This window comes from Notechis scutatus, chromosome 4 (assembly GCF_049901735.1).
Source record: "Notechis scutatus isolate UNSWTSFEM ecotype Mainland chromosome 4, rNotScu1.2, whole genome shotgun sequence".
Lineage (NCBI taxonomy): Eukaryota > Metazoa > Chordata > Lepidosauria > Squamata > Elapidae > Notechis > Notechis scutatus.
Window position 1 is genome coordinate 132,143,083 of NC_142012.1, and position 13,925 is coordinate 132,157,007.

At 38.0% G+C, this 13,925-nt stretch overlaps 1 protein-coding gene across 2 annotated transcripts in view; it reads right to left on the reverse strand.

Annotated features, from left to right (window-relative positions):
• LOC113412923 (glypican-5-like) overlaps positions 1–13,925 on the reverse strand; it is a 355,203-nt gene that overhangs the window by 257,588 nt on the left and 83,690 nt on the right. For both annotated transcript variants that reach the window (XM_087964977.1, XM_087964976.1), the window contains exon 3: positions 3,618–4,312. In XM_087964977.1, coding sequence (XP_087821103.1) covers positions 3,618–4,312 — 695 coding nt within the window. The remainder of the gene's footprint in view (positions 1–3,617; positions 4,313–13,925) is intronic.

The following is a 13,925-nucleotide window of genomic DNA, read 5'->3' on the forward strand; positions in this document are numbered from 1 at the left end:
ATACTTTTCCTCTTGTAGGCAAAGCAAGGGATTGCCTGGAAGCAACTCCAGGTCACTCTTGATGTAAGAATTTTATGATGTGATCAAAAGTCAAAGTGCATATCAACTGATCATTCTATGTATTTTAGGAGCCATGTGGTGCAGTGGTTAGAATGCTGCATTGCAGACTAACTCTGCCCATAGCCAGGAGTTTGATTCTGACCAGCTCTAGAGTGACTCAGCCTTCCATCCTTCCAAAGTAGGTAAAATGAGGATCCAGATTATTGAGGACAATATGCTGTCTTTGTAATCCACTCAGAGAGTGCTATAAAGCACCATGGAGTGATATATAAGTCTAAGTGCTATTGCTATTCCTATTTTAAAGTGGCAAAAAGTGCTCCTCTAATTGTCTCAATCTCTTTTTCAAAATTTAGTTTCCATTGCTGAGCTGATTCTTTCTAAGAATGATTCCTAGTGTTCAAATGATGCTCCAAATGTTTTAGGATTGCACCCAAGACATCTATTACTATTGGAACTATATTTCTTTTGCCATCATCATACTACTTCTCTTGGCAGGTTTTGCATTTTGTTATTTTCTCAAGATTTTTCTCTTTTTCTATTATGCTATCTTCAGGTTCTGCAACTTCCAGTAGCATGACTTTTTTGTCTTTCTTATCAACAATTATTTAGTCTGGGATGTTGTGTGACAGCTGCTTGTCTGTTTGAACTCTAAAGATATAGAGCACTTTAGCTTCTTCATTTTCTATCACTTTGTCTATTTTGTTTGTCCTACCAGTTCTTGCTTGCAAGCAGCTGGTGTTTCTTGCAGATATTCAATGCACCATTGTTGTTACTTTGTCACACCATTGTTTATAATCATCCTTCTTGCAGCAGATAACTAGGTGAGATACTGTTTTTCAGCTTCTTTGCAGAGATTACATTAGCTGTTGCTTCTTCTCAATTCTGGCTTTCTATGAATTTATTCTTAAGGTTTGGTCTTGTGCAGCCAGAATTACCCCCTGTATATCTTTCCTCAATTTTCCTGCTCTTAGCCATTGTCAGGCCTTCTTGTTTTCTGCTTGGCCTGCTATTTTTTTTTTAACGTAGTGGCTATGTAATACTTTGCCTTGCCATGTCTCTTTTCTGTCCTTCATTTGGTATTTCATGTAGATCAGTTTTCTTTGTCCGGTACTCACTAAGCCTTCATGGTATACTAGCTTCAGCGCATCTACTTCACTGTCCTTCAGATATTTTTCTAGTGCCTTTTCCCTTCTTCAATAGTTTGTGTACTTGCAACATTGCCTGCCCACCTATGTTCCTTGGTAAATAGAGTCTGTTAACATCACTGTGTTGGGCATGATATATTGTTATTATTTTTCTGGTCTTCCAACCCAGGGGTTGTAGTTCAGCTTGAGTTCAGTCCAGTATTCCAGCCGTATGTCTAATGATTGGTATTTCCCAGATTATAATAAGCTTTTATAATAATTATAATACATGCATTATATAAAATGCAATCTATTTAATTAATATATTATAAATAATAAATTATTTCTTAAACAAAAAACTAGGTTTTTAATGCAAAGAAATTCTTATGTATTCTGTTATAATTTAAAGTTTGCAATCTGCATGTTGAAAAGCTCGATTAGAATAGCTTTATTAATTATGTAAATATGTTGCATACTTAGGAAATATAGCACTTATTCTGAATATGCATTATTACTTTCCTGAATAACTCCATAATATAATTTTTTGAATTTACCTAATTAGAAGAGATAAAAACATATGAAGAATGGTTGCAGGAATTTGAAAAGAAGGAGTATGAGGGACATGATAGCAGTAGTCAGTATTTGAGGGGCTACTACAAAGAGGAGCAGGTCAACTTATTTTCCAAAGCACCAGAAGGCAAGACAAGAAGCAATGGATGGAAACTAATCCAGGAGACAAGCAACCTGAAATTAAGGCCTAACTTCCCTACAGTGAGGACAATTAACCAGTGGAACAGCTTGCAAGTTGTAGATCCTTCATCACTGGAGGTTTTTTAAAAAAAGACTGGGACAGCTATCTATATGAAATAGTATAGGATCTCCTACTTGAGCAGGAGGTTGGACTCAAAGACCTCCAAGGTCCCTTCCAACTCTATTCTGATTGATTGAGAATTAAAAATAAAGCTCTGAAACTTGTACATTTACAATACATTTATAGTGTATTCTTATAAAGAAAATAATCAAAAACTACGTATTTGAGAGAAAAGTAAGCCATTACTCATTTTAAAACTTCTATTTCTTGGAACAACAGTAATAGAAGACTTAATTATTCATAATTATACATAATTATATCTGGAGAAAGAAAAGATGCCAAGTTATCCTAAATTATACCTATACCTGTAAATCAGGAGTATCAAACTCACGGCCCACGGGCTGGATGTATCACATGCTGGCCCCACCCCTACCTGGTTTAGAAAAGGGGAAAAAAATCCTGATACATCATGTGACGACACCATGATGACGCGAATTTGACACCCCATAGATGCAAAATTAAAAGTGAAATTCCAAACCAAACAGAATTAATATTCAGTTAATCTGCAGTCCAGCATGTAAATGAGATCAAATGTGTTCAATTAACTTTCACTCCGTTAATTATCTAGTTTGCAGCCTGAAAGGCAGAATGAGAGAGAGTTCTTAAAGAAGCAAAACTTCACTCCTTAAGTTACCATGAATGGTTTTACAATGCAATAAAGTAATTAGACTAAATGGTTGTAGCTCTTTTGAAAGTAGAATGTTTTGATGTTTTTTATCCAAAGGCCAGCTATTTGTTCAATAGTGGCACTCTATGTAAAGCTTCTATATACCATTCAACTTTCAGATTACACCAGTTCAATCTTTCAATCCTTCTTCATCCAGTTAGCTCCCAAGTGTACCAATTCTATTAATAAACATCCAGACATACCATTACACAAACAAGAGTCTGCCAGTGGTTCTCTCAGCACTGAAGACAATAAAAGACAAGCAAGAACCCTAAAGAAACAAATTGCCCAGGCTGTCTACTCATAAAGAAACAATCCCTTGGAAAGTTTGAATTTAAGGAAACGTTTAGTGTTCAGTAATTCATCAACATAGATCTCCAATGAAGATATCAACAAAAATCTGAATTAAACCTAGGCCTTAAAAATAAATAACTGATTAGTTTTCAAAAATTATTTGTACAGATTACCTGTTAAAATAAACTGAAGAAATAGTATAATAATGTGATGACTAAATGGATATTTTTGGTACATTTTGCTTCTCATTCACCATTATGATTACACTCTAGATTAAAATAGCCATAAAAGATAAATAAGTGGGCTGATAATTCACACTTAATTGATTAATGCACTATTCTTCATTTTACTGCTTTGGTATTTCTTTTTTCCATGGTCCAACATGTTTGCTAACATTCTGACTTAGGAATGCTTCTCTATCTTTTAAAGTAGAGGCATCTTAATGAGCTTTCTATTAACTGACAGGCATGAAAGAAAGGGAGGGAACCTGATTACGTACCTAAGCAACAGTAGGCAGCAACTTAAAGCAAATGCATTCCTCAAAGATTAAAAGCAGGAACAGTGACAGAAATGTACAGATAAATCAAGTACACATACTTACAGTCGCTGATAGCTGGGGTCCATTAAGTTGTGCCTGTAAAATAGCCTCATTGATCGAGTACCGAATACCCAGCAGTGCCAGTTCTAGATCATGAGTTACAGCCATTTCATTGGTGAGGTATTCCAGAGTATAGATATATTCCCTCCAATGAATGTCCAGCTCAGATACGCTGGCAAAACAACCTCTCATCACATTCAAACAATATCCTTCACAGGGTCTGATGAGGGTCAGACCTTGGCAATGAGGACAATATTGCATTTTCACAAGGCCTCGGATACATTCTTTGGTCAAAGCAGCATGCTCAGTGGCATTCAGCACTTCAACACCCATTCCCAGGGCCTGACTGAATATTCTGCTTGCCCTCAGAGACTTTGCTAGCTCCATAACAGCTTCTTTGGAATAGCGTCCAAATGGATTGATGTCTTGTCGTGTTTGTCGCAGGCATTCCATGTATTCTTCTGACAAGTCCATCATGCCAGGGTTTATCAAGCGGGTATAAACCAAAGGGAAGAGGCTGTCGAAGAACCGGAAAAATGCTTTTTCCACTCTGTTTTGAGCACCCAAGAGGTAGAGAGAGAGGTCTGTAAAAAGTTCTTTCACAGGCTCAGCTGCCTCCTTTGACATGGATCTGTAGACAGTCTCAAAGAGAGAAGCGGTGTGATTCTCAGCAAAACGAAGCAGGGATTCAAAGGCTGCTGCAGAAATACATCAAAAGTGAAGGGAAAGTCAGTGTTTCCTTAATACAGCTCAAAAGCTTGGATCTAAATAGTAGACCAGTACTAATTATTATTCATTTGCTTTACAAGATAGGTAGGCATTTTATTTCTGTTTCACAAAATGATACAGTTGAAATGTGGAAGAGGAATCTCACTGCTTTTATTGGTTTTCAGTGCTGCTTTGTTTGATGCTGACATAGAATCTCTAAATGCTGGAATACCTGAATACCTGCCCCAATTGCGCACCTACAATATTTCAATTCCCACAGTCTACCAGTCCTGAGTTTGCTAAGGAGGTGAAGTTATACTGTACATATACAGGATCTTCAATTGGAGAAGCTGGACTTATATAGAGACTTCTCTAAAGCTAAATCCATGGTGAAGCACAGACCATAGTTCACTGACCATTTTTGTTTTCTGTGCAAAATTCCCAGGTTTAGTAACTGACATCTCCAATTAGGACCAGATATCTGAAATCTTAAAGAAATGTGGTCCAAGGCAATGTACAAGCCTGAATGTTTAAAAGATTTCTTCTGTGAATCAGCTTCTTTTGTGAAATATTTTAAGAGCAATTGAGAGGAGAAGGAAGACTTAACTGTCTCTCATCTGACAGCCCCTGGTAGATATATAAGCAGGGGTGGGATGCTACTGCTTCTGCCTGGTTCTATAGAGCCAGCAGCTCTGAAGAGCAGCAGACACCAAACTGGTTCTGTGTTTGCTGCTGTTTGGCCCACCCATCTGCCCGAGCTCTTACCTGTCCTTTATTTCCTGATTTTTCAACCTCAGCTTCTTTGTGCAGCACAGCTGAGGTTGAATAAGCAGAGAAAAAGAGGCTTTCCAAATGCTGCATACCTGTGCACAGCACTTTTCAGCTGTCCTGGTGGCACAGCTTAAGGTTGTTTTACACGTGCGTGCAGCATGCAAAACATAGTCACCAAACCAGTAGTAACACCGGTTGAATGCCACCCCTGTATATAAGATACATCTGGATTGAAAAGTACCTGCTGAAATAATCCTCAGTTAAGACTATGCAATCACTCACATATTTTATAAATAAATTATATTGAAGGACTAAATAAAATAATAGAATGTAAAACTTATAATAAAGTAACTAAAGTTTCTTTACTAAAAGGTTGTTAAAAGAACTCATGAACAATTCTTTTTCTCTGTAAATGCACTCACATTTTTGATACAGAAGATGGAATTTCTTGACTCTTTCTGATTTATAAACATATGTAGCTTGGTAAACACATGTAGCTTTTTATTATAAATGCATGTAGCTTTTTATTTCCACCACGTTGCTTCATTTCCTTTATCTTATTTAACATTGCTTGATATAGTTGTAATCTTAAAACCAGTGAAATGTTTAGAAAACCTGAGGAATCCATAAATGTTGGAAGACAACGTTATGCTTTACTCAACTTTCTCCACAACCTTAAGGTATAATATGGTTTTAGGTTCAGTGGAAAATCTGTGCAATTTACAATTCAAATATGATTCAATGTTTGTTTTCAACCTTTCAACTACTTAAGTATTAAGTAGTTTAGGATCTGGCTAAGGGAGTAGCCATCATATTAATATGAACTTGTGTGGTTGCTAAGGTCAACACCAAAAGTCGTCTTAAAGATATATATTGGAAGTCCATTCATTAGATACATGGGATAAAGAATTTTCTGCATTTCTAATAAGCCATGGAACACTGTTTTGATACCTGCATTAACCTCCATTCCTTTTGCCTTTAAGAAAGAGATTGTCTTTCCCAATAATACCTTTGAAGTTCTTTAAGGATGATTTTAGGTATGATTGTTAGGAAGGCAGGCAGACAGACATTAACTTTTATATATTTTACACTATTTACCTATGAATTGCAGGTGCTCAATTAACAAGTGTATGAAATCTAAATAAACAAGCATTGTTGTGTGTTGCCTTTTTCTTTTATGTCAAGCATCTTGAAGTGGCCTAAAAGATTTAAAGTAGATGGAGATTATTAATCTGATAAAAAGAACAATAAACCCAGTGTTCTTTTCCAATATTACAGCCTTACTTCCTTTCCAGACATGAAGCTGACTTGTAGCAATTCTGTTTTAACCAAGCCATTTTTTTTTCAATTCAGGATTCAACAGATATTTTAATTAATTCAGCAAAATGTTTTTACAGCCTAGGACTTCACATTTGGCCTAATCTATTTTAGCAGTTAAGGAAAAAGCTTAGTCAAGGGACAGATAAATAACTAGAATAAAACTCCCTTTTTACGACCCTATAATTCCTTAATTTGGGGTAGAGTCAGAGTGACTGGATGGAGCTGAGCGTTTACTGGCCAGATGTCCTTCCTAATGACATGGGGAGTTCACAGTAGATATTTTTTCTTTTCGCCCTAAGAGAGAACATTTGCTGCTACCTAGGATTGAATTCTCAACTTTCTGAGTGGGAGGTGAGTATATTCACCATTAGGCCACCACGCCATTCAAACAAATAAATGGAATAAAATATAGCTGTATAGCTTATAACTATATAATAGTTTCTGAATACCCTGTTTCTCCAACAATATGGCCTCCCCCAATAGGAAGTCCTAGCATGTTTTATAGGCATGAAATGAAATTAAGCCCCTCCCCCAAATTAAGGCCTATATTAAAACATGCGAAATGGGGGAATGGTGGGGGCTTGCCGTTAGGAAGTACTTTTGTTGCACACCGGATATGCTGCTGCCTGCGTTGACCCCGATACTAAGTGCCTCACCAATGCCGAGGTCAACATCCAAGCTGTCGCTGCACGCCCACCCAAAGATGCAAGGGGGAATTAAGTCACCCCGAAAAGACAGCCTAGCCATTTTTTCGGGCTCAAAAAAAAATAAGACCCGGCCTTATTATATGAGAAACACGGTAGTTTCTGAAGTTGTGTGTGTTACATGTTCAATTTTGAAGCTGACAATTCTATGTGATCAAGTTATCACAGGATAGCCACTGATTAAATGATTGGAAGCAGACTTGATACGTTATAATATTTCAAAACAGTATTATTAGCTCTTCAGAAACAGGATAAGATTATAATAACTTACAAATTGAATGTTTTTGTAATTCTATGACCCTTGAAAAGAAAAGAAAAATCCAATTTCACTCCTACACAGTTTGCCAAGTAATATATTGAGGCAGCTTTTACAACTCAGCTGTAAAATTGTAAAAACTGCGGTTTATAATGAAAAGACTGACAATGCGAAAGCTGCAGTATTGTAAACAAAGCTACTGTACTACAAGTGGAACAAAGTTTTCTAAAACATCTCGGTTTAATATTTGTTGGTTTATGCAACTTCTGATCTTATTCAAAGTATTATTGAAAGTACAGTTTTCATATATGTTTCAGAATTCTAGATCAATGATTTGTCAAGACAAAGTCCATTCTTGCTGGAAGTAGAGGATACTGATTTTGGTTGCTCTAAGTGGAAAATTGTAAATGAAAAGTTGTTAATTTTCAGATCTACTGTATATGGTTTGTTCCCTGAACATTCATTTAGGTACATTTTACCCAATTTGTATAAGACAAGTCTTTAACTGCTTAGTTCATGAGTTATTAATTAACACAGTTGGCCAGATTATATAGAAGTCATATTGTCAGCTTTGGAATCCTTATTCATCGCTGTCACATAGCTTGAGAAAGTGGGAGGGGGTGATTTTAATTGAGTAGCTCTTAGTAGACAAAATAGAATTCTTTTGTTAGTCCAAGGTCAAAGAGTGTGGCGCAGGAAAAAAGGAACGTACTTTGGGATTGGTTCATGTGATGTGATGATGACAGAAAAGGGGATGGGTTGTAGTTTGGGACATTGTGGGAAGTCCGGGAAACTTAGTTTCGAAATTCCACAGATGTGCCAGGTGTTATTCTAATAAAGGTACTTTTGATATTATGCTTGTCTCGGAGTTACTGTTTGGAATGGAGGTTCCCTGGAACACTGACACATATTATCAAACTAAATTTATGCAGTAACTCAGCATAACATATGACAAATTAATCCTACCAGAGTTGAAGAAGCTTCTTGGGTGAAAAGCAAAATGTCTTCAAAGAAAAACCAGAAAGTCAGCTGCCTCTTGAAAAAGCACTTTTGGGACAACCATGACCTGGATGACTGAGAATCTCCATAGATATAATCCTATCAGCAAACGTCCATAAATAATTCCACTCTCCAGAAAACACATGGCACCCCTAACTCAGGAATCAAAAGCACATTATTTTCCATTCCCAAAGGGTCTCTGGAAGAGCAAGGCTTATATCACCTCTGAGACACAAGTAGGGATAGAGATTTCTTTATAGAGTCACTCTAATGATGGAGATGGGAGGTCTCTAAATATGGTATATAAATAAAGAAATAAATAAAAAGACACAGAATTAGGAGGTGAGGGAAACCTACAGTATTTCATCATCATTATTACTGGTTGTGTAGATTCCATACAATCCATGTTGTAAGTCACCTGGAAGCCTAGTAGCAACCAATGCAGCTCTTGCAGTAGTAGTATCATGTGTGCAGAACAAGCTTAGTCCATCACTACGTTGGCTGCTGCTGAAGATAAAATTAAGCAAGGAAACAGCTTGATATAACAAACTGGCTTCAGGTATGCTTAATGCTTAGCAATAAGTTACAAACAGCTAGTCTGGCCATGAAAATACAAATTCAAGAACTAGTTACTGGAAAGAGGAAGTCAACCCTTGAATCTTACTCAAGGCTTGCTGATTAAACAGAATAAATGCTAAAATCCCGGGTTGCTCTAAGAGTCAGTCCTGTTCTATCTTTTTCATCTAAATAAGATCACTATATAAGCATTTGCCTATCCCTGTCTTAGTGTCTTAGAATCTTGTATTTTGTTCAGTTCAATAAAATTGATTCAAGCTGATGATCTGGTCTCCAATTGTCATTTAAGTCAGGGTGTTTCCCTCCTTCATTCCAGGTTAGATCAGCTGAAGTTTCTAAACAGTCTTCATTCAGAGTGAGCTGTGGTAGTTCAGGTTAAGGCCACAAGTTATTATAATAAAGCCTTTCATTCCAAGAACAGTGTTCAAGATGAAATTGAGCCAAGGCCCTCCACTTACTCTTCCAGAATGAGTTGTAACATTTTCACATTTTTAATCTTTGGTTCTGGGTAGGGTGGTATTGTGCAGAGCAGATTCACAAACCAGGAGATTGACTAGATCTACAGCTTGATTCAGATCCTTATAGACTCATTGTGACCCTAACACATTTTAAAAATAAGTGCATTTCCTGCACAGTTCAGAATGGATATAAACAGTTGGATATCTTCAGCATAGTATCTCACAACTTGCTGAGCTTCATGCAGATATTGACCATAAGGATTATTGTTGTTATATTTTCTCAGTACTGTAGAAATCAAAACAAGCTGTTATTTTGTGGGTGGTAATTGTTCATTGTCATTATTATTATTGGCTAGATTATGAAAAAGAAACTTTAGATAAAGTTTAAATTCACTGCATTCTATTTTTAGAACAAGAAACTTCAACTCAAAAAGGGTAAGATTATAGTCAGGAAACTATTTTTTATATAAAATGCATTGGTGTTTTGCAAAAGCAATATTCTTGTCATTACATGTGTGGGTGTGCATATGTGGGTGGGTGTTATATAAATATATAACAGTATCTCAATGAGCCATGCCATTTTGTGGATAGCCTCCATTTATTTTCACCATATTTACTTTACCTTTTTTAATATTAGTGCAAAGGATAGTGCCGAAATATAGAATCACAAGCAAATCAAACTACATCCGAATTTGTTTGAACATCATTTTTTTGTTTGTTTTCATTTGTCCAATTGAGTCTACTTTAGAGCTAAATGACCAAATCGGCACAAGTGCCCAGCCTTTTCTTTTGAAGGGAATAAAAATATAAATCAATTTAAGATTTTTGTCAGACCTTTGAATGTTTTAAGTACACATGCACACTGACTGCTGAATATTTAATGAAAGCAGGCCAAAGCTATCTTCCAAGGAGAGCATTCCATCCAAACATTTTATCATGTGCTCACAGCATGCTTGACTTCACAGTTGATGTTGCGTCTGCAACATCAGCTGCAGCTGATCAAATACAGCTCACCTCTGGAAACCGTGTTTTATTTGCCCTTCTTTAAAATTAGATTCTGGAAAAAAGCCAAGCTATTATTACAAGATTTCACATTTTCTCTGACTTTGTATTGAAGGTATAAGGAAACCTCCATGCTGGGCAGCTAATGAGTTTGCAACCTAGGGAATTCAGTTGATGCCTAACATTAACAGAATATAAAAATGAGACAATGCTTAATGCATGACACTGAAAAGATTACCCTGCAATTATAAGCTAGTCTCCTACACAGCAAGCTCATTCAGTATGCTTTTGCATAAAACAGCACATTCTCAAAGTATGGAATCACTGGGGAGAGTAGGGAAAATATGCTTTAGAAGCCTTCCTTCACACAGGGTGTAGAAATATAAATGTTGATTTATCTTCCTGAAAATAATGCAAAACCACAGTTTTATTTGGTTGTGTATTTCTTAATCATCTAATCTTTCCATAATCCAATGGAATTATTGGACCAGTCCAAATTGTAACCAAGTCCAGAACATTTCACACACTTCACTTTAATTACAGAACCTGACAATGATAGCCCATGTGTCTTAGAAGCTGTAGAAAAAAGCTACACAAAAGAACCTTTGGTATAAAAAAATACTATCATAAACATGAACATTACTTCCATGTGATATATGCCTAAGAAAAGCAAATAGCAAATTTAAAAAGAGAACATAAATCATAGCACAAAATATCAGATTAAAACTAACTCAGATATTTTTAAGAATATATACCCAAGATTTCTTCAGCCTAGTGCCCTCCATTTTGGTTAACTGGTCTATTTATGGCCATCTGGTCTTTTCTAGACCTTAATATTCACTTTCTAACTTCATTTGTTAAGCTGATAAAATTTCACCTGGTTTGCAACACTGTGCAAGTAAACAAAAGAGTATGTCCTTTTTGTTTCACAAAAATCTAGACTTTAGAGAATTTGAACATGTGAAGATCCATACCTACCTTGTGACATAAGCTTCATTTCCTGACATAGAGGAATTAATGTTAGTTTCCATCTCCTTTTTTAAACCAAGATTTATTGGATAATTTAAACAAGGGTACAGCATACTTGGCAGCATCTTCCATTTTTGCTCATTCTGCATTCAGTGGCACAGGCATATAATGGTTTTTGAACTGTGATAATCTCTTCTTAAAGCCTTTGATCCTCCATGTACTCTACTCTGCATTTTGGATCTCCTCCAGGAACTTGAATTTAATGAAGAAAGTATCTTCCTTATCAATTTGCTTTAACATAACAGTGAAATAGTTACCTGACTTAATCTGAGTTCATCTTGATCTCCAATAAGGTTGGCTAGCTGTCCAGTTTGAAAAAAGAACATGATTACAACTTACGACTGAGTAATGTATAAATCTGAATGCTTGCCTTGAACTTGAAAGCCAGGAACAGCTCATTACATTAAGTCTTTCTGGCAGATTCATTCAGAGATCTATGTTTCTGCCATTGGCTAGCTGAGTCTGTCACATAAAATTTCCTTCCAAGCAAACTCACAAAATTAACTCACAACACACCATGTATGTAAATATTGCATTTTTTATTTTAAATAAAAACACTTTTACCCAAAATCAGGCAAAGCAGGCAGGCAGACTGAGTTGCTTACAGAATCAGATTCACTTAGAGATCTGTGTTTCTGCCATTGGCTAGCTGAGTCTGCACTGCTTCAGTCCTAAGGAAGGTTCGGCTCTGCTTAAAAGTTTAGCTAGAAAGGAAGAAATCCAATGATTTCCTGCTTTCTAGCTAATTTAAATCTCCTGGCACAGCAGAACAGCTGATGTTCAGGGGGAAAAAAGGAAAAATAGCAACTTAGCAGGCAAGTTTCCCATATAAGGAGTGGGTGGGTGGGAAGGGTTCTTGCAGGCCATGTGGGCAGTGCAGCCTTGTGTTCCTGTGCAGCCTGGATTAATTGCTTTGGGGAGTGCTCTAGGGGTGACATTTCTCTGCAGACCACCAAAATTTTCTCACAGACTGCCAGGTGTGTGTGCAGAAGGCAACCAGGAAGCAAACATCCACCTGCATCGCCACTCTCTCACCTGGCCAAGCATTTTAGCCAAGTGCGGGCCACCAAGGAAGATCTGCACTCACGAGGTGTGATTTTCTCACAGAGTGCGCCCCGCATTCAGCCAAAGCACACAGGCCAGCAGGCGGCAGAGGGAAGGGGCAGCAGGCAAAGGGGCTCCCTGGTCGCCCACCCCCACCTGTAGCAGACAAGGCCAAGCAGCTGTGTTGAATCCAGGCAGGGAGGGGAGATGCAGGCTAGTGAGGACCCAAGCAGTGATGGGTCAGCCCTGGATCACCTTCCTCTCTGCCACCAGCAAGCCAGGTAAGCTGGAGGCTGGAGATGGTTAGGGAGGAACCTTGCTAGGCCACGAGAGCCACATGGATGGCCCCATGGCTAAGTAAGCCAGACAGGGACAGGGGGTAGCTAGCTAGGCCACGAGCACTGAGGGTGGTGGCGGCACGGTGGTGGCAGCCTAGGCCAGCCCAGAAGTCGGGGCTTAACTGGGGCTTGTGGCGGCAGTGGTGGTAAGGGTGGTGGCAGCAGTGGTAGGGCAGTGGTGGCAGCCTAGGCTGGCCCAGGAGTCCGGACTCAACTGGGGCTGGCGGCAGCAGCAGCATGTAGGCAACTGGGGCTTGCAGAGCCTCACTCACCTAGGGAGATCTTGGTGGAAGGCAGACAGTGATGGCGGGCAGGTGGGCAAAGGCAGACTGCAGGCAACAACGGCGCACGGCTGAGATAAGGGGCGGGCAGGTAGAATGCAGTCAGTTTGTTGCGCATGCGTGCCATGTTGCGTATGCGCAATAAGGACTGACTGGGCAGGGAGCAGAGAACCAGATGGAAAGGGGCAGGGCCAGCCAGGGACCCATTTTACCAGTTCTCTGAACAACCAGGAACTGTAACAACCAGTTCTATGGAACTAGGCTGAACCGGTATAGTACCACCCTTGTGCAAGAGGTACAGCTGGGTATCTCAGATACTTGCAGTTCTGTGATAAAAACCGTCCTCCTTTGAGACCAGACCTACTGTACCTTCCTTGAATAGCCAAGTGCAAGCTAGGCCTCCAAAGTGGCTTCCTTTAACACAGTTTTCCATGAAACTGTGATTTCTCTCCCTTTAACCTTTTAAACTGTTATTATCATCTGAAAATCAGAGTGAGATAGAAAAAACAAAAATAGACACAGGCACACAAATGTTAGAATTTAGGTAGGTGTATGTTTATATACTTTTACAAATCACATTATGCAATTATTTTGAAAGAACAAACGTCCAAGATACTTATTAAGAGTAAGTTAAGGAAGAAACCTTTTCTATCTCTAAGAAAAGAGAGAAATGCATAGACAACTTGGTAAGCCTTTTCCTGTTCTAAATCCAGTGCTTATTTTTCTGAATTGTAAATCAGATTTTTTTGTCATTTAGGAATTATTATTGTATGCTATTAATACATTTTCTTATGCAATCACTGTTCTGCAAGGAACAGATTTTTA